The sequence below is a fragment of the Scyliorhinus canicula genome, chromosome 19 (assembly GCF_902713615.1).
Source record: "Scyliorhinus canicula chromosome 19, sScyCan1.1, whole genome shotgun sequence".
NCBI classification, from domain to species: domain Eukaryota; kingdom Metazoa; phylum Chordata; class Chondrichthyes; order Carcharhiniformes; family Scyliorhinidae; genus Scyliorhinus; species Scyliorhinus canicula.
The window spans coordinates 95,833,761-95,860,874 of record NC_052164.1 but is presented as its reverse complement, the minus strand read 5'-3'; the positions used below and the strand labels follow the sequence as shown (position 1 = coordinate 95,860,874).

General features: G+C 47.9%; 1 protein-coding gene across 1 annotated transcript in view; it reads right to left on the bottom strand.

The window, feature by feature from the left end:
* Nucleotides 1-26,012, bottom strand: part of c2cd2l (c2cd2 like) — a 40,519-nt gene extending 14,507 nt beyond the window's left edge. Inside the window, 9 exon segments of the mRNA XM_038778805.1 lie at nucleotides 485-612; nucleotides 2,069-2,133; nucleotides 5,724-5,847; nucleotides 11,059-11,176; nucleotides 11,806-11,916; nucleotides 13,944-14,051; nucleotides 20,010-20,129; nucleotides 23,231-23,443; nucleotides 25,923-26,012. Of these exon segments, the coding sequence (XP_038634733.1) occupies nucleotides 485-612; nucleotides 2,069-2,133; nucleotides 5,724-5,847; nucleotides 11,059-11,176; nucleotides 11,806-11,916; nucleotides 13,944-14,051; nucleotides 20,010-20,129; nucleotides 23,231-23,443; nucleotides 25,923-26,012 (1,077 nt within the window).
* Between the last annotated feature and the right edge of the window lie 1,102 nt (nucleotides 26,013-27,114).

The following is a 27,114-nucleotide window of genomic DNA, read 5'->3' as shown; positions in this document are numbered from 1 at the left end:
CCCATATGTCTCCTTTGCCAATTACTTCAAATCTGGGCCCTGGTATTCTGTGATGTTGGTGAGCAATTCAACTGGGGGCACCATCACAGCTGAGCTCTGCAAATACCAGGGATTAAGCCCGTAACCCGGGTGGGTTTGTGTGATTTAGTCGTTTGTGTCATTTACTGGTTAAAGTCAGTAAACCTTGCCTTCAGCTGTCATGTCCCTTGTGGTTACAAAGAGGTGGATGCACATGTTAAATGGAAGATATTTTCTGGTCTCAAGCATTTTACACGTTGCACCAGCTATTTGCAAATTCACACCAAAAATGAGTAGAAAGGAAAGTCTAACTGGAGAATGGTAATGGATCTCCCAGAGAAATCCAGTATCATCATCTGGTTAAAGAAGGGTGATCAGGGATTGATGCAACAAAAGACAAAAGGGACCAGAATTGGGGAAAATAAAAATAATTTAAAAAAAGTTACAGGCAGGACAGTTAGTGTACCTCCAGTGAAACTGATCCAGGCGGAGTGTTTGACATCCCTGGGGCGGCTGTTAATGGAAAGTTGTGACATCCAGAGGGGGCTCTTCGAGGTAAATCCAGTGGGATCACACTCTGCCCTAATAAAATGTCTGTAAAAGAACAAATAGGCCACGTGATTCCTACTTTGTAATTGACCAGTTCCGCCCACCCCTCGCTGGAGACTCTGCAGGCCGAGGCTCTGATTCTTTACAGCCTTGTGAAGTCCGTTAATGACCAACTTTTCCCGTTTCCCTTCACGTCAACTGTGCCAGCTGTATTCACTTATAGTTGAGCCAATGTTCACCGCCTGTCTTTAACGAAGCTATTGGCTGAAGAACGTAATTGCCGAAGGATGTTGATGATACATTGACGGGTCTGTTTTATCGCTTCAGCTCCCTCTGGTAACCAAACTAAGATGGCCACATTGACATAATGCAAATTCATTGGCCGCCATTCAACTAAATGGGAACAAATTCCCATAGTGAGCGCATTTAGCCGCGTGTTTCCCGGTGGAACGGGCGATATATTTCCAAGTCAGGGTGGTGAGTGACTTGGAGGGGAACCTCCAGGTGGTGGGATTCCCAGGTATCTGCTGCTCTTGTCCTTCTAGATGGTTAGTGGCCGTGGGTTTGAAAGATGCTGCCTTAGGGACCTTGCTGAGTTGCTGCAGGGCATCTTTGGGGTTCAAGTCCCACTCCAGAGACTTCGGAACAAAACCAAGGCTGCCACTCATGGTGCAGTATTAAAGGAGTGCTGCACCATTGGTGATATCTTCTTTCCAGTCCAATTTTAAACTGGAGCCCTGTCTGCCCACTCAGGTGAACGTTAAGAGATCTCTCACGGTACTAAATGATGAGCAGCAGGAGAGTCGTCGTCCCCCCCCACCACCGGTGTCCTGCCAAATAATTATCCTTCAACTAACATAATTAAAAATAGATTATCTGGTCATCATTCATTGGTGTTTCTGGGAGCTTGCTGTGAACAATTTAGGAGCTGTGTTTCAAACACAATGACACAAGGGCCTTCAGGCCATCCTGAGGTAATAGTAGTTTCTACATTAATGCAAGCTCCCTCTCCTTCCTTCTTTCCTAATTAGCCTATTGAATGGGGGGGGGAGTCCAGGGGGCTACCCGGCACTGTCCCTGACCACCCACGGGCCTCCGATGGCCTGGGAGATCCCCGGGGGCCGTTCCGCCAGATCGACGTTTGTGTGGGCCAGTACTGAATGGCACCCAGATAGGGACTCCCTGGGGAGGCTGTTAGATGCCAGGAGGATGGTAGATCCCAGCTTAGTAGGCATTAGTAGGTTTAATACCTACTCAGGGGAGCACGGCTTTGTCATGCCCACTGTGGACAGGTCCTGATCACACCGCCTCGAGAGGTCCAGATGGATCTCATGAGGCATACTGGCTGCTGGGAAGGCTTCGGGAAGTTTCGCACAGCATCCACTGGCCACGTCACGCTCCCGTTCGGAAGCGATGCGGCCGGTATCGTCTCCCCCCCCCCCCCCCCCCCCCAAGATTTTTTGGTGCTGTGTGGATTTTCTTGCTCCGAGTAAACACTTACTCTCACTGCGCTCCGACCTTTCCACAATTTTCACTTTCATCTCCTTGCTTCTTGCTCCCAGCTCACTAGCAAAGAACACAAAACACATCCCGTTACTAAAAAGATCAACAGTGAGGGAACTTTAATATCAGAACAAGCATTGCAAGACACAGGAGGGGAGGGGCGAAGAGTTAGACTAGTGGGAACCAACTGGATAGGGCAGGGGTGGGCAAACTACGGCCCACGGGCCGCATGCGGCCCGCCAAAGGTCTTTATGCGGCCCACCAAGTCATTAAAAAAAAAATATTTAAAAAAATTTTTTTATTTTTATTTTTAAAAAATTTTTTAAAAGGTTAATGGGGGGGGGGCTGTTGGGTTACTGGTATAGGGTGGATACGTTGACTTGAGTAGGGTGATCATTGCTTGGCACAATGTCGAGGGCCGAAGGGCCTGTTCTGTGCTGTACTGTTCTATGTTCTATATAATGCACCCAGAATCATAACCGGGTGAAGTAATTATTTTACTTAATATACTATGCGGCCCTTTAAAATTGTGAATTTCTGAATGTGGCCCTTGCACGGAAAAGTTTGCCCACCCCTGGGATAGGGTCTCTCAAAGGACCAGCACCGGAGCAATAGGGCCAAATGGCTTCCTTCTGTGCTGTGTGGTTCTAGGATTTACGGAAATGGGTAGACAGCAGCTGACACAATCCATAGTGGTAGTTTTTTCTGTGCAAGATGGGGGAAGAGAGTCTTCACCACCCAGACTGAGATTATTGCGGGTGACTCCAAGACTTAGAACTTCCAGCAGGAAGTATTTTCAGAGACCTGCCTGTTACATTGATCATGGCCAATCCACCTAACCTGAACACCTTTAGGTATTAAGGGGCATAAATGGGGCTCCAGCTGTCAGGATCCATGAGAAGGAACACCAAAGAACAAGCAACATGTACCACCAGGGGCAGTATGGTGGCGCAGTGGTTAGCATTGTTGCCTCACGGCGCCGAGATCCCAGGTTCGATCCCGGCTCTGGGTCACTGTCCGTGTGGAGTTTGCACATTCTCCCCGTGTCTGCGTGGGTTTCGCCCCCACAACCTAAAGATGTGCAGGGTAGGTGGATTGGGCGCACTAAATTGCCCCTTAATTAGAAAAAATGAATTGGGTACTCTAAATTTAAAAACATATACCACCAGTCCTGTGTCCCTCCCCTCCCCAAACATATACCACCAGTCCTGTGTCCCCCCCGGAAATATCCAACGGTGCCAAATTGCAACCTCAACTTTTTCAGGACATTAATTGTCATGATTAGATAACTCCATTAACATTGCTTCATGTGACTACCAGGAACGGTAGAAGTGAAATGGAGGATATTGGGCTGATTTCTCTGGCTCCGGCCTTGAAGAATGCAGCGAGCTATCCAAAAGCCCCAATCACTTTTGAGGGGATTCGAAGACCCCGGGGTGGGCAGGGCTGGAAAATCTCAGTCTTGGTCTTTCACAGTGCAGCGGATCCCACTTTCCCGAATCCCTGGAATTAAACTGATCATCACACGGCATCATCACTGTCCTGACAAATGGTCATTGTCCTGAAGCGTTAACTCCGTTCCTCTCCGCACTGACGCTGCCAGGTTTTATTTCAGATTTCCAGCATCTGCAGTACTTTATTTTTGTCTCAAAGACGGCGACAGTAAACAAGCTTAAGGATCACATTCCATTACCCTAATTAAAAGCAAAGCTACATATACTCATCAACATAGACTGTAACGTTAATGGTAATGTAAAAAAAGAAATATCTGCCAACTTAACGGAGTTCAAAATGCCACACAATGGTTGCTCTGTACGTACCAATCCATATACCTGGTGCCTGTTGAGGGTGAGCTATCTCTCTGGCCCTGCAGGCAAACACTGAAACCTACAATCCACATGGCTTGGAAGTAGCTGCTTTAAATAGTTAGATTGACAAGTCATGGAGCTGGATTTGATGGGGTGGAGGAATGTCACAAGGTTCCTCTCCCTCTTACAACCGGCGCCCCCTCTTCCCCCGGTTGCAAGAGTTGGCCGGCAGCCGAGGCACTTGAAAGAAGCCCACGGCCAGACACGTTGCTGGTGGGCTATAATGATCAGAGGGTGGGACTTCAGTGGCAGGACCTCCCATCCTTGAGAGCTGCTGGCCAATCAAATCAAGCAGCCCCAGCAGCAATTCAGTAGTGGGCTTTACTAGGATTGCAAGGAGGTCCAGTGACGAAAAGGACATGAATCCCAGAAAGAAGCAGGTTGAGGGGAAGGAGGGGGAGCTTTGGATGGGGAGGGGTTCAGGGTGTCCAGAAAGGGTGGGGTTGTTTTTTGGAGATCAGGCAGAGAGGGTTGGGGGGAGGGTAAACATCTTGGAGAGGCGGGGGGTACCCTGATGCGCACCGGGTAGCCCCGAAGGACAGATCTCCCCCCCACCTCGTCCTTTCATAGATATTAATCATTTGTTCTTTCATAGAATTTGCAGTGCAGAAGGAGGCTATTCGGCCCATCGAGTCTGCACCGGCTCCTGGAAAGAGCACCCTACCCACGGTCAACACCTCCACCCTATCCCCATAACCCAGTAACCCCACCCAACACTAAGGGCAATTTTGGACACTAAGGGGCAATTTATCATGGCCAATCTACCTAACCTGCACATCTTTGGACTGTGGGAGGAAACCGGAGCACCCGGAGGAAAACAAAGCACACACGGGGAGAACGTGCAGACTCCGCACAGACAGTGACCCAAGCAGGAATCGAACCTGGGACCCTGGCGCTGTGAAGCAATTATGCTATCCACAATGCTACCGTGCTGTCCTTCCCACCTTTTAAGCAGTTTCCTTAAGAAAATGGGCTGTGCACTCCTGCCTCTCTGCCCATGTCAACCGTATCCATGGCGCAGGCAGCACATTGTCCCAGTCAATTGGTAACAAAGTTTAGTTGTCTGTAATTTATTTTAAAATAGCAGCTGGGCTGCCGATTACAGCTCCTGCCCACCTAATGGGTGGGATTTAACGCAAAGCTATAAAACACACGCAGGGCCTCAGCGGGGAGTGCGCGGCCAAGGCCACACATAGCCCCATTTTTAAATGACGTCCTGATCTCTGGAGAAATCCCCGACCACCCGCCCAAAGCCCCAGTGCACCATGGGAGGGTCTCGGGTACCTTGGGAAACTGCATGCTACAGTGAGACTAACTGTCTCGCTCTAATATACTGATCTGTCTAAAAGCGATCCCGCCCGCCGGGATTTACATCGCAACGTCTCTCGAGGTGTGGCGAGCCGGGTAGATCCCAGGAGCAGGGTCTCCTGGCTACTATCGGCGAGCTGCTTTTCAGGTACAGCGTGGCCATTCAATCGCGCCCATGGTGTATTGTGGAACAGCTTGGGGGAAAACGAGGAGGTGGTGGGCTTGCCCCCCTTACATCCAAACGCCCCCGCCCCGCCTCCCCGGCGAAAACATTTGCAACGGGTAGCTGTAAAGTCTGGCCTGTGGAGCGGAGAAGAAACTTTCCTTTGGCCTAGTCGCTGTGAAATTTCCTCATGCAAACTCAGATAAGTCTTCCAAATAACAGTATGGCCACCTTAATGGGTGGAGATGTCGGAAATTCCTCCTTTTGACGTTTCGTTGTCTGACAGTCAGAGAAAAATGGCGCTGGTTACTCACAAGATCAGCTCCTCATTCCACTTCAGTTCCGTGTTTCCATTTCGAGACTTGGGGGCCAGGGATTTTGTTCTTTTAAGCTGCACCGGGCTGTCGAGCTCCAATATACAACACAGCTCTCCACTTCCTGCAAGGCACGAGTGAGTGACAAAAAAACCCATGAGGTAGCACAGCACATGGCGTGGAGTCTCAATCCCCGTCTACAGTCACATACTCTTTTTTTTCCATAAAGTACCCAATTCATTTTTTCCAATTAAGGGGCAATTTAGCATGGCCAATCCACCTACCCTGCACATCTTTGGGTTGTGGGAGTGAAACCCACGCAGACACGGGGAGAATGTGCAAACTTCACACAGACAGTGACCCAGAGCCAGGATCGAACCGGGACCTCAGCGTCGTGAGGCAGCAGGGCTAACCCACTGCGCCACCGTGCTGCCCTCGTGACGTACCCAAGTGATCAGCAGCTACAGAGGTGATGTCAGTGTGGCTCAGCAGGAGCACTCCGAGTCAGAGGATCGCGGGTTCAAGCCCCACTCCCGATAGAACATAGAACATTACAGCGCAGTACAGGCCCTTCGGCCCTCAATGTTGTGCCGACCTGTGAAACCACTCGAAAGCCCATCTACACTAATCCCTTATCGATATCTCGGCTATCACTTCAGTGCAGGGTTCAGGGAGTGCTGCATTGTTGGAGATGCTGTCTTTCTGATGAGTTGTCAACTCAAAAGCCCAATTTTCCTTTTTAGATGGATGAAGAGGATCCCATGGAATCTTTTTTTTTGAAAATGAGTGGACCACTTGCTGAGTAAGTGGCCTGTATTTACCCCCAAACCAACACCACTCAACAGATTAAATGATCATTCCTTTTTTTAAATAAATTTAGAGTACCCAATTAATTTTTTCCAATTAAGGGGCAATTTAGCGTAGCCAATCCACCAAGCCTGCACATCTTTGGGTTGTGGGGGCGAAACACACGCAAACACGGGGAGAATGTGCAAACTCCACACAGACAGTGACCCAGAATCGAACCTGGGACCTCGGTGCCGTGAGGCAGCAGGGCTAACCCACTGCGCCACCGTGCTGCCCTAAATAACCATTCCTCACGCTGCTGCATATGGGATCTTGATGCCCTTAAAGCTGTTTTCCACGCTGGCTAACAAAACAAAGTGATTGCGTTTCAAAAATAACTTGGTTGCGAAGCAGTTGGAACACACTGAAGATATGAAAGGTATCTTATCAACACAGTTTCTTTCTTTTTTATTTAATTCTTTCAGAATGCTGTTTGATTTGTTGCCTCGTTTTCTCCTACAGCAACCAGCAGTGGCGTAAAATATGAACCCTTCGACAGCACAGTCCCTCATTCAATTTTCTCCTCAGTGTCAGCCATGGTTCAGTTTTTTTTTTAAACGCATTTTATTCAAACTTATATCAAAGTAGGTTACAGCAAATAAACACCCCGGGAAACATTCTTCCCAACAGTCAACTATACAGTTTGTACAGATTTTTCTCCTTTTTCACCCCCCCCCCCACCCCCGTCCCCGTCACCCCACCCCCTCACCCCCCCTGCGACGAACAGCTCCTCAAACACGGTCACAAACACCCCCCACCTTTTCTCAAACTCCTTGCTGAGCCCCTTAACTCATACTTTATATTCTCTAACCACAGGAAGTCATACAGGTCACCCAACCATGCTGCTACCTCCGGTGGTGATGCCGACCGCCAGTAAAATTCATCGCCGTGCAATCAGAGAGGCGAAGGCCACGACATCGGCCTTCCTCCTCTCCATGAGCTCCGGCTTCTCTGAAACCCCAAATATCGCCATCAAAGGGTCCAGGTCCACTCCCTCCTCCACTATCCTGGCTAAGACCGCGAACACTCCCGCCCAGTATCTTCCCAATTTTCCATAATCCTAAAACATGTGCGCATGATTCGCTGGCCCCCACCCACACCTCTCACACTCATCTGCTACCCCCTGAAAGAACCCACTCATTCTCGCCCGAGTCATATGCACCCTGTGCACCACCTTAAACTGTATCAGGCTCAACCTTGCACAAGAGGAGGTCCCGTTTACCCTTCGCAGTGCCTCACTCCATACTCCCCAATTGATCTCCATTCCCAACTCCACTTCCCATTTCTCCTTGATCTTCACCACCCGCTCGCCTCCCTGCTCCCCCAGCCACCTATATATATCCCCAATTCTTCCCTCCCCTTCCACATCTGGAAGCAGCAGTCGCTCCAGCAGGGTGTATCCCGGCAATCTATGGAACCTGTTCCAGACCTTTCATGCAAAGTCCCTAACCTGTAGATACCTGAACTCACTACCCCTCGGCAGCTCTACCCTCTCCCTTAGCTCCTCCAGACTGGCGAACCCTTCCTCCAAATACAAATCCCTTACCTTGACCAACCCCACTTCCCTCCACCTCCTGTATACACTATCCATCCCCCCTGGCTCAAACCCATGATTCTCACACAGCGGCTTTAGCACCGACATCCTTTCCATATCTTCACCGTGGACTGCACCACTAGGCTCCCTGAATCCCTACTCGGAGCCATTGGCAACCATAGCCCTCAAACTGGACCCCTTACAAGATTTCTCTTCCATCCTAACCCACTCTACCCCTTCACCTTCCAACCACCGCCACATCTTGTCCACATTCGCCGCCCAATAATAATGAAGCATGTTTGGCAACGCCAACTCCCCCTGCTGCCTCTGCCTCTGTAGCAAGGTCCTCCCCACCCTCGGCACCTTCCCCGCCCATACACAGTCAGAGATGATTGTGCCCACTTTCCGAAAAAAGACCTTTGGTATAAAGATCAGGAGAGCCTGAAAGATAAACAGGAACCTCGGCAGAATATTCATTTTCATCACTTGGACCCTCCCCGCCAACATTAAGTGCCGTGTATCCCACCTCTTAAGATCCTCCTGGCCTCCTCCACCAGCTTCGTTAAGTTCCACTTATGGAGCCCCGTCCATTCCCTCGCCTAAACCTATCCCTCGCTACCGTAAATGGCATCCCCCCTAAATTAGCCTGCTGTGCCAGCTCATTCACCGGGAATACCTCGCTTTTCCCGTCATTCAGTTTGTACCCCGAGAACCCTCCAAACCTCCCCAATAGGCCCATAATCTTTCCCATACTCACCAACGGATCCGAAACATACAGCAAGAGGTCATCGGCATAGAGCGACACCCGATGCTCCCTCTGTCCCATCATTACCCCCTGCCACTCTGCTGACCCCCTGAGAGCCATCGCCAACAGCTCTATGGGCAGCGCAAACAGCAGCGGCGACAGCGGGCGCCCCTGCCTCGTACCCCTGTGTAAGTCAAAGCTTTGTGAGCTCATATCATTCGTCCTCACCCTCGCCCTTGGCGCCACTTACAGCAACCGCACCCATGCCACAATTCTCAGCCCAAACTCAAACCGTCCCAAAACTTCGAACAAGTACCGCCACTCCACCCAATCAAATCCTTTCTCCGGTACCAGAGCTCTCGACGGATTCATCACCACATTCAACAGCCGTCTTATATTACTCACGAGCTGCCTGCCCTTCATGAAGCCTGTTTGATCTGCAAAAACCCCCGGGACACAATCCTCCATCCTCCCCGCCAACAAGTTAGCCAATACTTTCACATCCGTGTTCTATAGCGATATGGGTCTATACGACCCACATTCCACCAGATCCTTCCCTTTTTTAGGGATTAGTGTGATTACTGCCTGCTTCATCATCTCCGGCAACTCCCCCTTCTCCAGTACTTCATTAAACCCGCCATGGTTCAGTTGGCAGCACTCTATACTCTGAGTCACAGTTCATGGGATCAGGAACAATTCCAAGGTTTGAGCGTAAAAACCCAGGACGACGTCCCAGTGCAGTACCAAGGAAGCGCCACACTGCTGGAGGTACCATCTTTCAGATGGGATGGTAAACTGCGGCCCTGTCTGCCCTCTCAGGTGGCCACAAAAGATACCTTTGGTGCTATTTCAAAGAACAGTAGGGGGAGCTATTCCGAATTCCCTAGCTACTATTTACCCCTCAGTCAACATTACAAAACGAGACTACCTGGTCATTCATCACATTGCTGTGCACAAACTGGCTCCTGTGTTTCCTCCAGTACAACTTTCGGAGTATGTTATTGGCTATCAAACGCTTTGAGATGTCTGGTGGAAGGTGCCATGTAAAGGCCAATCTCTTTCTTTCTTCCTCTACCTCCTCTTTCCCCAATGTTTGGCCTCTTATTTTCTACTTCTTTACCCCAATGACTGTGACTTGGAACTGGGCAAAGCAGGAAATTGAACATCTGCCTACGTTTTAACTCAAAGTCTTTGTTTTCTTCGGAATATTTCTTCCTTTTAGGTCTTCTTTGCTCACAATTTCTAATTCCTTGTTAGGTTATGTTTGCACGGACACTAAATGTCCTGGAGCGCATCATTTAATGATTATGGATCTGTGACTATGGCGCTTGGTGTTACCCGACTATTCAATCGCTTCTCGTTGTGTTGACTGCACCCTCTGGCACAGAATACACGCAGCAGAGATTCTCCAGAATGATACCAGGAATGGACATGGAGATTAGGCCGGAATACTCCGGCCGCTGGGCTTCCCTGTTCTGGACGGCAGCGCACCCCGCCTGCGGGTTTCCTGACGGAGTGGGGTGGCTTCAACGGGAAATCCAATTAACAGGCGGCGGGTGTAGAGAATCCTGTCGCCAGACTAGAGCGGGCCGCCGAGAAACACGAGGCCGGGGGACAGAAGAATCCAGCCCTTAATGTGGCTCTTTTAGTCCAGCGGAGAAGGTGATGTGTCGAAGCCTTCTGAATTATGAAGTGTCACAATAGGCTAAACATTGATGGGGGTGTTTTCAATGGTCATTAACACACGCACAAAAGGACACAAAGTTAAAATAGTCACAAGAATCAATCCCTTATGTGGTTAAACGTGGAATTCGTTACCATTGGGCTGAAGCAAAGCCAATATAATACTTTAATTAAACAAGAGACCGAGTAAGGAATTAGGCCAAAAGTGAAGAAAAACCTGGCCTGCATTCGAAAGACGGAATGGTCTATGGCTTTCGAAGGTGAGAGCAAATTCCCACCCAGGAACTTTAGCTAATGTCTTTCCTCTCCCGAACCAGGGGAGACTATTTCTTGAAGGAGCAGCTGGTCAAAGGGCAAATTACCGCACATAACCCCAAAGGAGGGGCTGGTTAGCTCAGTGGGCTAGCGTGTGTATCAGATTAGTGCCAACAGAAAGGGGGTTCGATCCCTGTTCCGGCTCAGGTGGACTTGGGACCCGCCTCTGCATCACAAAGTCGCTACCTAGAAGTGAAATCCCAGAGCCTTACCCACTTCCTCCGCTCTGCTCACATTTGCCTTCAGCTCTCTGACCACCAGTCTGCACCCGGCATTAAGCACGGCCTTTGATGGAGATGCCAAACCCTTGCCAAATTTCTCGGTAGGCACCTAGAAAAATAGTGAAGAAAATGGTTACTTTGACAATTCCCACTCAATTCAGTTGGACAATTAGGTTTTGTTCTATTAGTTTTTGTGTGAAGATCACTAAACTCGCAATCTGTCTTCCTTCACCACCCATGGTCTACACTTCCTCCAACAATCTTCAGGCTTCGAAGGCCCAACCTTGATTTCACCTGAATGCATTGGACTCAGCTTATCGCCAACCCTTTTTAGCCACACACATGTGGTTGCAGGGGACACTTTAAACAAATTGATTCCTAGGAAGTGATTGTCGCTGTTTGTTGCCCATCCCTAAAGTGGGGACTGGGGACGGTTCTGCCGTCTGGCTCCAATCCCGTTTTTGGGCGGATGCAGGATTCTCCGCCCCGATCGGGATTCCCGATCTTAGCGATGGGGAATGGAGAATCCCCACAGCTGTATGGTCCCACCCATGCCCAAACTCGCCCCCAGCGGTTCGAAAAAAGCCTTTGGTTAGTAATTATGATATCCCCACTTAGTGAGTTCTGGCAAAGGGACAAACAGTTCTGATATGCATGTACCTTTTTAGGAAGGCAGGAGTGTAGGGAATGTGTGTTGCCAGAGGTAGAACAGATATAAATAACAAGGCGGCAACTTACTGTGTTTGTTATGTGTGCCTTAAGGTTGACCAACATAGCTGGACTGGTGCTGACTATCGTATCCTCAATCAGCTCTTTGATGGTGGAGACGTCCACTTTCCCCTCATTCCCCTGTCCAGGTAAAAATGTAACAGGTGAACAAATTTGGGATATTATTTTCAGTGTAGTGGTGGAGAATGGACCCACTTGAGAGCTGGCAGAATACAATGCAAGCACTTGCATACAGTACATCCTCCAACATATCCTAACTTCCATGCTCCAGGCGTCGCAGTGCAACCCATCGATTTGGGGGAAGCTGCTGAGCAAGAGTCCAATCCCACATCGACAAGGAAGAAATCTTGCAACATTATGGACGCCCCATAATAATAGACAGACCCTCCAAAGAAACTCCAACTTGGACCACCCAGGACTCAGGCCTGCGGGTGTCTGCAAAACTAGCCGATGTCGGATATTTTCCCAGCGCTACATCATCCGCTTTAAAATATATGTGGTTACCTGTGTTGTTAGAGTTCTGCCAATCTGAACATTGCCAATCAGAACACTGCCATTGCTCCAAATATGAAAGGCCATGGCACTGTTTATATGTGAACATCATTATATAGACACAATGGTTCTTAACGGATGCTTTCATTGCTATGGATTCAGACAATAGGTAATTGTCCACCAACCACCCTTATACTAATGGATGGTGGGTATGCTGATGCTTATAAGCTAATGGGGCAAGTTATCTCTCACGACATTGCCATTCCCTTTTCTTACAAAGGAATGGCCCATGAGCTGTTGGTTGGATTATGGAGGAGGAGGGCTGGTCAAATTAATTGGTTCAGCAAAATCTAGGTGGTCTCTGTCCATCTCCAATGTCAGCAGTACACCATATACTGTCATTGTTGCTGATGTTCCTGTAACACATTCCTCGCTATGACATCGCTTCATAAAAACTTGCCTGTGTCACATACTTTGTTGGTATTAATGCTTCACTCTAAGATTCCATTACTCATTGCCCATCTGAGACCAGACTTTTAACACCGTCAGCAGCAATATTACAAAGAACAAAGAAAAGTACAGCACAGGAACAGGCCCTTCGGCCCTCCAAGCCTGCGCCGACCATGCTGCCCGTCTAAACTAAAATCTTCTACACTTCCGGGGTCCGTATCCCTCTATTCCCATCCTATTCATGTATTTGTCAAGATGCCCCTTAAACGTCACTATCGTCCCTGCTTCCACCCCCTCCTCCGGCAGCGAGTTCCAGGCACCCATTACCCTCTGTGTAAAAAAACTTGCCTTGTACATCTCCTCTAAACCTTGCCCCTCGCACCTTAAACCTATTCCCCCTAGTAATTGACCCTTCTACCCTGGGAAAAAGTCTCTGACTATCCACTCTGTCTCTGCCCCTCATAATTTTGTAGACCTCAATCAGGTCGTCCCTCAACCTTCTTCGTTCCAGTGAGAACAAACTGAGTTTATTCAGCCTCTCCTCATAGCTAATGCCCTCCATACCAGGCAACATCCTGGTAAATCTCTTCTGCACCCTCTCTAAAGCCTCCACATCCTTCTGGTAGTGTGGCGACCAGAATTGAACATTATACTCCAAGTGTGGCCTAACTAAGGTTCCATACAGCTGCAACATGACTTGCCAATTCTTATACTCAATGCCCCGGCCAATGAAGGCAAGCATGCCGTATGCCTTCTTGACTACCTTCTCCACCTGTGTTGCATCTTTCAGTGACCTGTGGACCTGTACACCAAGATCTCTCTGACTGTCAATACTCTTGAGGGTTCTACCATTCACTGTATATTCCCTACCTGTATTAGACCTTCCAAAATGCATCACCTCACATTTGTCCGAATTAAACTCCATCTGCCATCTCTCCGCCCAAGTCTCCAAACGGTCTAAATCCTGCTGAATCCTCTGACAGTCCTCATCGCTATCCGCAATTCCACCAACCTTTGTGTCTTCCGCAAACTTACTAATTAGATATTGATCGTTTATGATTGGCCGAGCTCAGGAATGGAGGACAACAGCTAAATTCAACTGCTTAGGCTCAGCTAATGATTCACCCGGGCAGAAAGCATCCCCCAATCACTTGTTTAAATTAAATTAAGTACCTAAAATAATGAAACTTTGTTCATTCTCTTACCCCTCTTTGCAGTTTGGAGGTGACTGTAAGGGACAGAGAAGGGGGTTCCTTAAATGACCAAGTAACCAGCAGGCCCTCAACATCTGCTTCTTCCAAACAAATCTCCATCTGCAGAACGAAAGAAAAATTAACAAAGCAACGTGAGAAACAGGAACAGGATCAGACCATTTGGCCCATCGGTCCTGTTCCTCCATTCAACACAATAATGGATTTCAACACTATTCTCCCGCCCGTTCCCATGTCCCTTATATTCCCCAAGACACCAAAAATCTGCCTATCCCACAGCCTTAAACCTATTCAACAATGGAGCATCTACAACCCTCTGTGGTAGAGAATTCCAAAGATTCACAACCCTTTGGATGAAGCAACTTCCCCTCATCCCAGCCCTACATGGTCAGCCCCTTATCTTGAGACTGTGCCCCCGCATTTTGGATTTCTCCCAACCAGCGGAAGCAATCTCTCGACGCCCACCCGGTCAAGCCCCTTCAGAATCCTGTGCGTTTCGATGAGATCGCCTCTCGTTCCTCTAAACCCTAGAGAAAACGTTCAGCGGCCATGTCCAGCAAACACACACACCTCTCCTGGAAGTTACACCGAGACTGGCAACGGGATTATTTTGCTTCAGCCACGTTCCTCTAGATGGCCCTGCAGCATAGCACATTCAGAGGCTAATGTGTACGGTGCTACGTAAGAGCATGACACAGGCTCATAGCCACAATCTTTACTCCCATCAAGTCTTAACTCAGGCATCAGCAGAAGGCATGAAACGGAGGCTCCCCTGACTCAAGCCAGGGTAAGGTTCCCAGGGGTTTGCCCACCTTACAGTATCTCATCCAAGTGACCGTTCTTTGTATTTGAATCCAGACACAGATACATGAAAAAAACTCAGTAAGAAGCCTTACAACACCAGGTTAAAGTCCAACAGGTTTGTTTCAAACACTAGCTTTCGGAACACTGCTCCTTCCTCAGGTGGATTGGCCACGCTAAATTGCCCCTTTATTGCCTCCTTCACCTGAGGAAGGAGCAGTGCTCCGAAAGCTAGTGTTTGAAACAAACCTGTTGGACTTTAACCTGGTGTTGTAAGACTTCTTACTGTGCTCACCCCAATCCAACGCCGGCATCTCCCCATCATAAAAAAACTCAACATTGGGCTAAACCATATATCTGTCGTGTTGCTGTTCCAGCTGTGAATTAAAACAACGTATACTCCTTCAAGATACCTGTCCAATTAAACCTTGTTAAACTCGAAGGAACGTACCCCTAATTTTCAGTAAGGTGTTCCAATGTAATTGTCTTGCACACCCTGTTTAAAGTTACACACCTGTCCCCAACATTTCGTTGTCTCAAATCTTCATTTATGTCTGGCAATCATCATTTCAGTTGTTCATCTCTGTACCTTTTGTCAGTTTGAGGGCTCCCCCGTACTGTATTGTGAATCGCAGAGCTGTACACAATACTCCAGATGCAGCCCAATGAGTGCTCCATCCAGCCCCTATCGATCCAGCTCAGCGAGTTGTTGCTAATGGGCGGCACAGTGGTTAGCACTGCTGCCTCACAGTGTCAGGGACCCGGGTTCAATTCCGACCTTGGGTGACTGTTTGGAGTTTGCACATTCTCCCCGTGTCTGCATAGGTTTCCTCCAGTACTCCGATTTCCTCCCACAGTCCAAAGATGTGCGGGTTAGGTGGATTGGCCATGATAAAATTGACTCCTAGTGTCCAAAAGATATGATGGGGCTACTGTGATAGGGTGGTGCGTGGGCCTAGGTAGGGTGCTCTTTCGGAGGGTCAATGCACACCCGATGGGCCGAACGGTCTCCTTCTGCACGGCAGTGATTCTAAATGCCATTTTAGCCAATCCAGAGTTTTTTTGCAATGAGGCGCTACACCAAAAGCTTATTAAAATCAGGTTTTCTTTCTTCTTTAAAAGACAATTTGGGTTGGCTGACTGTGAGATATTGCAGCTGAATCTAATGCTGTCTGTATTTAACATTCACATCCGCAGCAGTCATTAGGTAGCAATTAGCAGCAGGGATTCTTCCCCCCCCCCCTCCACTTTTTGCTAGCTCAATGACCTTGTAGCCATTGACAATGATGCAATAGTATTGTTGCCCTAGCTGAAGTCAGGACACGCTTTGGATTGAACACAGAGCATTCTGGACTATGATTTGCTTAACGCGCCACAAAGGGGGAAGTTAGCAATACCCTGTCTTAGGGTAGCCAACTTTAATTGAATATATTTCTGGAGGTTTCATCATATGCATTGCCCCCACAGTCCAGCCATTTGTCAGACAATGGGTGGGATTGTCCAGTCCGCCGACAGTGACACTCCCTCCCGCCAAGGATTCCCGAGCAGCTGAGTGCTCGACCAATAGGAAACCCTGTTGACAGCAGCGGGACAGTAAGATCCCACTGCTGGTCCCGGTGGGCCATCTGCACCGCCGTAAAACATGCCGCGTGGGTGTGGGGAGTGGGGTAAATCCTGCCCAACACACCCATCCTTGCGACACAGTGCCTCATTACCCAGCTGCAAGATGCTTAACTGTTTCCCAAACAGCCTCTTCTCTTCCCATTTTCAGTGTCTTCATACTAAGTGAAGGGAAAAACACAATTAAAAAAAAAAATGTCCAGGGCTGCACACAGCAGTGTTCTGGAGGTCGATCTGCAATTCCCGGAGACTCCAGGTCAATCTTGGAGAGTTGGCAACCCAACCCTATTTGCCCGTGATCCATTCATCAAGGCGTTCGATTCGATGGGCGTTTTCTTTAGAATCAATAGGTCCTTGTGGACGGCGAGTGACAAATGGAAAGACTAGTGGCAGTTATCCTAAATTCCATCTCGTATTAGATTAATTTTGTGAATAAAATTGGATAACCAGATGGCAGTTTGACAAGGTAAATGGCAGCAAAAAGCACTCTGGTTTTGATTAATGCCCCTGCAGTTCCTCTCCATCACTATAACTTAATGATCTCCAGTCATCAGTTGAGAGGCTCAACGATGTATCGTAAGAGAAATGTCAGATACATTACTTTTGAGTCTGCACAATCAGCCTTGCAACAAATTCCCTCTTCACAGTAACAGGCAGCTCTCGGTAGCCATTAAACCTCCCATTATTAATTCATCTTCAAAGCTTTTGCTAAGTGTTACTTTATTGCTGATTAACATAATATTGATTGAGCTCGATTTCCTGATGCAAACTCCGCTTGTCCGCCTCCGCGCTGGGGGGCAGATGGCGCCATGGCTATATTTCACTGTAGCGTTATCTCTTCTGTTCTTTGTCTCTCTCTTTAATTAAATGTGCCTCGTTAATGAAGGGCAGTGGAATGAAATGGGCGCCTGGCCACGTTCCCCGGGTTGAACAATCAGCTCATTGGCTTCATGAGAGAGCAGAGAGAAAAAGAAGGGGCCGTCTCTTTTAATCTCCAATTCCTGCATGACATGCGCCAATTATGTCATCCTAATCACATTAAAAAAATACCCAGCAGCTCTGGGTCTATCCAAATATTACTCGGCAGATTCCAGCGGTGAGAGGTCTCCGATACAATGGGCCTGTATTTCCAGAGGTGTAGAGGAATGACAGATTATCTCATTGGAACATATAAAATTCGTAGCGGGATCAAGAGTTATCACTTCTCATCCCTACCCTTTTGTAAAATAAATTTAGAGTACCCAATTCATTTTTTCCAATTTAGCTCGGCCAATCCACCTACCCTGCACATCTTTTAAGTTGTGGGGGCGAAACCCACGCAAAGCCGGGGAGAATGTGCAAAGTCCACACGGACAGTGACCCAGAGCCGGCATCGAACCTGGGACCTCGGGGCGGTGAAGCAGCAATGCTAACCACTGCGCCACCGTGCTGCCCTCTCAACTCTACCCCAACTGCTTGCATGTCCTGGTTTCCTGAACTGAGGTCATCCCTCTCTCTTGTGCTAATATTCATTTAGGCACTTGGGCCTACTCTACCATTCAATTAGACTATGGCTCGTCTGCACTTCGCTTCACGTTCCTTTGTTACCCTCACCCGACAGAAAATTATTAATCTCGGTTTTGAAAGCTTCAGAAGGTTGTTGGAGTTCACCAAAATTTGTTCAGAGCCTTTGTTTGATAGGGCAAGCTTCATGGTTTTGCTCCTGAATGGCTTAACTCGGGCAGCACGATGGCGCAGTGGGTTAGCCCTGCTGCCTCACGGCGCCGAGGTCCCAGGTTCAATCCCGGCTCTGGGTCACTGTCCGTGTGGAGTTTGCACATTCTCCCCGTGTTTGCGTGGGTTTCGCCCCCACAACCCAATGATGTGCAGGGTAGGTGGATTGGCTATGCTAAATTGCCTCTTAATTGGAAAAAATGAATTGGGTACTCTAAATTTAAAATAAAAACTGAATAGCTTAACTCTAATTTTAGGGTGCGATGAAATGGTTCTCCGTATTCACCCTACCAAATAATTTTTTATACCACCTGAAACAAGGGAACACAAGCTGGATTTATGCAACCTGTCTTCATTATTTAATCCTTTCTGACCCGGTATTATTTTGGTGGACCTGTTCTGCTCCCTTCCAAGGCCAATTATGCATTCCAAGGTGTGGTGTCCAGAACGGAGAGCAGGTCTCCACAGAAAGCTCAAGCAAGTCTCTCTGCTACTGAAGTCTAGCTCCCTCATATTAGTATTTCCTGAGCCTCCTCGAGGGATGGTGGCACAGTGGGCAGCACTGCTGCCTCACAGCGGCAGTGACCCAGGTTCGATTCCCCGCTGGGTCACTGTCCGTGTGGACTTTCCACGTTCTCCCTGTGTTTTCTCCCGGTGCCCCGGATTCCTCCCACAGTCCCAAGACGTGCAGGTTAGGTGGATTCGCCATAACCAATTGCCCCATAGTGTCCAAAAAAGACGCGCAGGTTAGGTTAAAGGGTTATTAGGATAGGGCGGGGGAGCGAGCTTGGGCGGAGTGCTCTATCAGAGGACCAGTGCAGACTCTCAAGGCCGAATAGCCGCCCTTTGTACTGTCGTGATTCTGTGATTGTTTTTTTTTTGTAACTGTTTACTGATCTTTAAATGATTCGAAGGTGTAGTTGTCATAAAATAATCATTGACAATTACAGAGTGTTTGCGCTGCAGATTGTTGCTGCAATCGTTCCCACCCTATAAACAAACAATAATATCCTTTGGAATAATGGCCTAGCCAGGCACTCCAAGATACAAGATTCGAAGAAAAGATACAATAAAACTCTTCAGAAGCCCGTGTGGCTTCGAGAAACAATGGCAGCCACCCAAACGCAAACTTGTTTCTCATCGTAGCAGGTTTCCCACTCGGACGCAGCGAGCCATTGGTTGCCGATGGCATCCACCGATCCCGCTGCAGCCCATGGGCTTTTTGCGTGGCTCGTCCAGCCTACCGGCAGGGTACCCACCACAAGGTGTTGATAATACGGGACCGGAAGACAGGGGCCGCTAAATCCCGCCCATGGGAACAGAAGGAGGCCACTCAGCCCATCGAGCCTGTTCTCCCATTCAACGAGGCCAAGGCTGATCTTGAACCCATGTCGCTCAATACTTTAGTTAACAGATATCCAACAATCTCAAGTTTTAAAATTTACAACTGGTTTGAGCACGAATTGCCGTTTGTGGAAGAGAGTTCCAGACCTCCTTTGTGTGCGGAGGTTTTTCTTAATTTCATCCCCCCAAAAAAAAATCAGTTTTACATCACGTGCCCGTGTAACAAACTCACCAGCCAACAGAAAGAGTTTTTTTTCTATGTACCCTCTCTCTTCCCCCTTATCATCTTGAAGCCTTCAATCAAATTACCTGATTACTGTCTAAATTCCAGGGACTATGACCCTAGTTCTGTGGAACCTCTCCGTGTAATTTGACCCTCGGAGGCCTTACCGGGTTTACCGACCTGCGCTGTACTTTCTCCAAGCTTTTTATATCTTTCCTCAGGTCTGGTGTCCAGAACCGCTCACGGTGACATCAAACTGCCATCGAGATCTCTCTTGAATGTTTGCACAATGAACAGGAACGCCAATCACTTATCAATGTTAGCAAAGATCAATCACTTATCACTGATGCGCTGAATACCTGTGCTTTCAGTGGAGCCAAGGTCACCTGGTAGGAATCCATGGAAACGGCAGCTGGAGACTGCTGGGTAACCGACACGGGGAACTGAACTGCATCCACCACCAACTGGCAGCACAGAACCTACAGCAAACAGATACGTCGTTAGCAATCAAGCCCTTTACAATAATCAGAGATTTCACTCCGCATTGCCCTCTTTCTGAACACTCTTCTCTGCTCACAATTTAAAGTTCCGACCATTCACTTTAAATTTGAAGCAAAGCTGGCATGAACAGGAGCTTGAGAGCACCACTCGTGAAGACAAAAAGCAAAACTTAGATTTAAACAGCACCTTTCATCACCACCGGATGTCTCAAAGATCTTTACACCCAATGAAATACCTTGGGAGCGTTCGTCACTGTTATAATGTGGGAAACAGCAGCTAATTTGTACACAGCAAGCTGTAGTGATCTGTATGTGCATGTACATAAGGGGTTAATGTGTAATCAGTAGCACCAGATGATCACTAGAGGGCCGGACCAACAGGGGTAAGAGCAACCACATTGTGCCGCTCTCTCTCTTTCGGGTGAACTGTGACCAGGACAGGAGTATCAGATTAGCTCAAATGGTAAGTGTAGTTAAGCCTAGTTACTGTAGTTAGATCTTGCAGACCTTATCACTAGTATCAATGTTAAAATCAAGAACTCACATAATTATTGTTATAGTTACTCAATAAACCTTTTGTTACTACTGGGCGAGTTCAAGTCTTCTTCATCGAGATTCAGAAAACCTCATCAGCAACCAAGGTTTGAGTAACACATATTACACTCCGTAGTATATCAAAGCACACAAAGAAATGTAATAAAAGATGATGCAGGAGTGTAATAAAAGACCACCGACAGCAAGACGATAACCATCAGGAATGATGCTGATTGAAGGGTAAATATTGGCCAGGACAGCGGGACTGACTCCCCTACTTTCCTAGGATTTTTTAACCTCCTCCTCAGAGGTGCCCACAGGGCCCTTTGATTCAACGGAAGGTCAGCAACTCCCAACACCGCGGCACTCTCTCCGCACTGCACTGGACCGGACTGTCAGCTTGGTGCATGTGCTCAAGTCCTGGAGTGGGACTTGCAATAATGGATTTCAACACTAAACCATCTGAGCCACAGCTGACACACCCTTGAATATGGAAAATCCATTACGATGGACACTGCTTGATGTCCCCTTAGTTCCTGGCTTCACATCAGTTTGATTGTGTAAGCCGATGATGGTCCCATAACAACTGGTATCTGACAATCCTGCAAACAAACTAGTCTGTACTAGATTGTACTCGCAAGACTGACGATGGTGTTTTGTTTGAGGGGACTTACCAAATGCTGTTGTACATAACATTTTAAGCTGATGAGAAAGATAGCACCAGCCGCTCACAGGGAAGGAAAACAACGGCATGGCATATTCTCAAGATCAAGATCGATAAGATTTTTAGATATGGGGATCAGACAGGAGAATGGTGATGTGGTAGAAGATCATCCATGTCCTTGTAGATCTGGAGCAGTCTTGAAGCGCACTATGGCCCATCCCAGCTTCATTTTAATGTCATCTTGTGTTATGACTCGTTGGGTTTAAGTTCTACTTTCTCCGTAATTCTCTGGATAATACATTCTTTCTGATTCATTGCAATGTTCTCTGGACAAGAAGTTATAGGTGAAAAAAATCAATGAGGTGTCAGAAATTAGTTTATTCAATCCTTGACACCTCGCCTTTAACACTGAGGGGTCAGTTGACTTGATGAAGGAGTTATTAAGTCCACACCAAATTGTGAAGTTCCACTTATCCCTTTTGAACCACCCATTGGAGCTCTGACATTCAGAATATGAAGGATAGTTATCAGGCACCATGGCCCTAATTTTTCGAAATGCGTCCTCGCCGACTTTGACAGGCCTGCTGCCATTTTACCCTCGAATGCGCATTGGTTGGCAGCCGGTGGGACTTGTGTCCACACTTGGAAGGAAGTCCCTCCTTGGAGAGCTAACGGCCAACCTGATTGGCCAACAGCTCTCCAGCCCATTCAGTTACAGCGCTGCCGTGTCCAGAAGAGGCAGTTGCCTGGGACTAAGTGCAGGGATCCGGTGTGAGCTAAGTGGGAGGTGTCACATAGAACAGTACAGCACAGAACAGGCCCTTCGGCCCTCGATGTTGTACTGAGCAATGATCACCTTACTCAAACCCACGTAACCACCCTATACCCGTAACGCGACCCCCCCTTAACCTTACTTTTTAGGACACTACGGGCAATTTAGCATGGCCAATCCACCTAACCCGCACATCTTTGGACTGTGGGAGGAAACCGGAGCACCTGGAGGAAACCCACGCACACACGGGGAGGACGTGCAGACTCCGCACAGACAGTGACCCAGCCGGGAATCGAACCTGGGATTACCACCATGCTAACCACCATGCTGCTGGGGATGGGTGTTGCGATAACCTGCAAGCACCTTACGGGGTGGGAACAATGAACTTCCCCGAGGACCTTGCAGAATATGAGCTCCCCGTTAAGGGTCTATAAAGCCAGGCAGTTAGACACCGGCAAGGAAGCCCAATTGGGACCTGCTGTATGATGTATAAAGTAGTTATTGTAACTCAACCAAATTTTGTTTGGGGGAGGGGGGGGGGGGGGGTGGTTAATCTTATTGCTGGTGCTCAGGGAACGCCTGCATAGTCTTTCACACAAAGATACAAATTAGGAGCAGGAGCCGGCCACTCAGCCCCTTGAGCGTGCTCCACTATTCAAGAAGATCATGGCTATTCGGATTGTGACCTCAACCCCACTTTGCTGCCGAACCCTGATACCCTTTGACCCCCTTGTTAATCAGAGGAGACTTCAAATCGCAGCCCTGTCTGATCTCTCAGGTGAACGTAGTACCATTTTGAAGAAGAGCTGGGGACTTCTCTCCTGTGTCCTGGCCAATATGTATTCCTCAACCAACATCATTGATAGTGTATCATCTGGTCATTATCACATTGCTGATTCTGGCATCCTGCTGTGTGCAAAAAGCTGCTGCATTTCCTAAACTCTGTGACCACACGCAATCCATCTGCAGAAGGCTTTATCTTTTCCAGTTACTATTGTGCAGTCAGGGGATAGTTTTCTCTCCGACCTGATCCGACATCTTGTCTGCCCTTTCATTTCTCTCAAGACCAACAGCCAGACGATGGACATCTTGTTCCGTCCATCAACTTACCATGCTCTGCTCAGATTGATCCACACAAGCCACTTGACTGATGCATGCCGTGGATGGTAGCTGGGGCCCTTCTTCAAAGCTGATCTGTACAGAGCTCTGGAACAAAGAGAGATAGTGAGTCAATGAAGTGTGCAAACCACTAATCAGAGACCACAGATTCACAGACCATGGCCAACAGCTAAAACACTTGACTAAAACCAACTGGAGGAAATCCTGAGAAAGGAATATCTTCCAATCTCATGGCTGTTGAAAACTTCACTCCTGTCAGCAATGCCTCAGCCGGTAGCCTCTCGCCTCTCAGTCACAAAGTTTCAGGTTCAAGTCCCACTCCAGGACCTGGGTACAAAACTCAAGGCTGACAGTCCAGTGCAATACAGAGCAGAAGCACAAAGGGACTTGGGAGTCCTTGTTCAAGATTCTCTTAAGGTTAAAGTGCAGGCAGTTAAGATTCATGTCAAGAGGGCTATAATACAAGATGAGGGATGTACTTCTGAGGCTGTATAAGGCTCTGGTCAGACCCCATTTGGAGCCTTGTGAGCAGTTCTGGGTCCCGTATCTAAGGAAGGATGTGCTGGCCTTGGAAAGGGTCCAGAGGAGATTCACAAGAATAATCCCTGGAACGAAGAGCTTGTCATGTGAGGAACGTTTGAGGATCTGTACTCGTTGGAGTTTAGAAGGATGAGGGGGGATCTTATTGAAACTTACAAGATACTGCGAGACCTGGATAGAGTGGGCATGGAGAGGATGTTTCCACTTGTCGGAAAAACTAGAACCAGAGGACACCATCTCAGACTCTAAAGGGACGATCCTTTAAAACAGAGATGAGGAGTCATTTTTTCAGCCAGAGGGTGGTGAATCTGTGGAACTCTTTGCCGCAGAAGGCTGTGGAGGTCAATTCACTGAGTGTCTTTAAGACAGAGATAGATAGGTTCTTGATTAATAAGGGGGTCAGGGGTTATGGGGAGAAGGCAGGAGAATAGGGATGAGAAAATATCAGCCATGATTGAACGGCGGAGCAGACTCAATGGGCCAGGTGGCCTAATTCTGCTCCTATGTCTTATGGTCTTATGGAGCCTTTGAAACAAACATGTTGGATTTTAACCTGGTGTTGTAAGGCTTCTTACTGGTCTTCTGGAGTGTGGTGCTGTCTTTCAAATGAGACGTTAAACTGAGGCCCCTTCTGCTGGGGTGACAGAGGACATGTTCCCATTTACAGAACTTACCCACGTATGAAATAACAATGCACCAAAGCAGAAAGAGGTCCAGTAATGCAACAATCCGCTGTTTAATATTTAATTCTCCTGAATATTGCCCTTTATTTAATAATAGTCACTGAACATCAATGTAATTCCTTATAATGTTGAATCACTTTGAGATGTTTCTGGCAGATGCGATGATAAATCTTCATTTATCTCGCACTTTTTCTTGTCTGTTACATGAGGGAGGGAACAGAATGATGCTATTAGACATGCAACGAAAGGTCAACTCTGTAAATTGTGAAACTTAATTCAATTGGTCCGGTAATTTGTAAAGACAATCACGGATGTTCTTTAGGGCCGCCCCCGTGCTCCTTCTGACTCTCGATGCCCACAAGACAACGACGGGATTTCAGTGTTTTGTGCACAATTTTCTGGAAAATAAATGCCTGGAATTTCACTCTGGAGCAGTCCTGTGCAACCTGCGGCCCAGGCACGAGGTCCACCTGGGTTCCTCGTGTGGCCCACAAGACATTTTTTTTTTTTTTTTTAGATTATCCAATTATTTTTTCCAATTAAGGGGGCAATTTAGCATGGCCAATCCACCTACTCTGCACATCTTTGGGTTGTGGGGGCAAAACCCACGCAAACTCCACACGGACAGTGACCCAGAGCCGGGATCGAACCTGGGACCTCAGCGCCGTGAGGCAGCTGACGAGACATTTTGTTGACCGTTGCCCACGCGCAGAGTTGCCACATTCCGCTGATTTCCATCCGCGTAGGTTTTTTTTCCTACCGGTATGACTGAAGTGGGCCGGAATTCTCCGTCCATTCACCCCGGCGGGATTCCCCAGACCCGCTGCAACGAATGGAGATTTGGCTGCGTGCCAGTTTCTCCAATCTCGCTGGCAGTGTTGGCGGGGCGAACTCGGATCAAAGAAACCCGGCTTTGATACACTCATAAAGTCAGGGCAGTCCAGCTGCCAGCACGCAACGCTGACTTTGAGAGCCCTGCTCTGAATCTGCATCCAATCAAAGTGTAAATATTTATTTTGCGTTTTTACCATTTGAAGCTGATGACAGTGCTATTAATATAGAAAACGCTTAATCATTCATATAATTGGCTATGAACTATTCAGCGCATATGAAATTTATTTAAACTTGGGGCAGCACGGTGGCCTAGTGGTTAGCACAACCGCCTCACGGCGCTGAGGTCCCAGGTTCGATCCCGGCTCTGGGTCACTGTCCGTGTGGAGTTTGCACATTCTCCCCGTATCTGCGTGGGTTTCGCCCCCACAACCCAAAAAAATGTGCAGAGCAGGTGGATTGGCTATGCTAAATTGCCCCTTAATTGGAAAATGCAATTGGGTAATCTAAATTTTTGAAAAAAAATAAAATAAAATATTTAAACTTATTTGAGGATCGTAGTTTGTGAACAAGCCCAATTTCAGTCTGCCCACTGAGATTATGGAGGGTCTCTCATGCGGCCCACTCACCAGCCTAGGTTGCCCATCATCAATTAATACTGCCAGGCTACCTATGCAGGTGTCAAAGTCAAGACTGATCATGTTGTCCTCTGGGCACATGTGCGTGTACTTTTCATCGGAGTCACTGGAGATGGAGCTGCAGCTGGAATGATGGTGCAGTGGTAATGTCACTGGACTAGAAATCCAAAGTCCAGGCCAATGTTCTGGGGATAGCGGTTCAAATCCCGCCACAGGTGGAATTTAAATTAAATTAACAACAAATCTGGGATTTTAAAGCTAGTTTCAGTAATGACGACCATGAAACCATTGACAACTGTCATAAAATAAATCCATCTGGTTCATTAATGTGAAGCAAATCTGCTGCCATCACGCAGTCTGGCCTACGTGAGACTCCCGGGCCTACACAAATGTGGTTGACTCTTAACTGCCCTCTAGAATGGTGTGGTAAGCAACTCAATAAATGTTGACCGTGCCAGCGATGCTCACATCCCCTTAAATAATGAAGAAAAAAATTACTCCGTTGAATATTAATAATCAAATCCACATCTCTCACCACAGACTGACTCCATGAGGCCTAATTACAATAGGTCAATCAGCTGTTTTTAGCGCTCTTATCATTTCCGAACACGAACCGTGTTCATTACGCCACCAAGCTGCAGGTGTGGCTCCAGCCACGGGTGGAAGAAGATCACAGTATTTGATGAAGTGCGAAGGATGTAGAGCGGGACTTTAGGATAGGTTGGGGTGGGGCAGCACGGTGGCACAGTGGGTTAGCACTGCAGCTTCACGGCGCCGAGGTCCCAGGTTCGATCCCGGCCCTGGGTCACTGTCCGTGCGGAGTTTGCACATTCTCCCCCGGTTTGCATGGGTTTCGCCCCTACAACGCAAAAGATGTGCAGGGTAGGTGGATTGGCCACGCTAAATTGCCCATTCATTGGAAATTAAATGAATTGGGTACTCTAAATTTATATTTAAAAAAGGATAGGTTGGGGTATTGGAGGAATCCAAATGTAATTAGTTGCATGGGCAAATCTGTTGTTCTTCTTTTGTGCAACTAAAACACTACAGCCAATCAAGTGGAACAACAGAGGTATCTGCCCATGTTGGAGGGTTAGCTCATTCTTATTGGGTCACCAACCCTCCAAAGTTGGCCTGGAGTCTCCGACAATCGAGGCTCAATCTCCAAGACACTGCTGCGTGC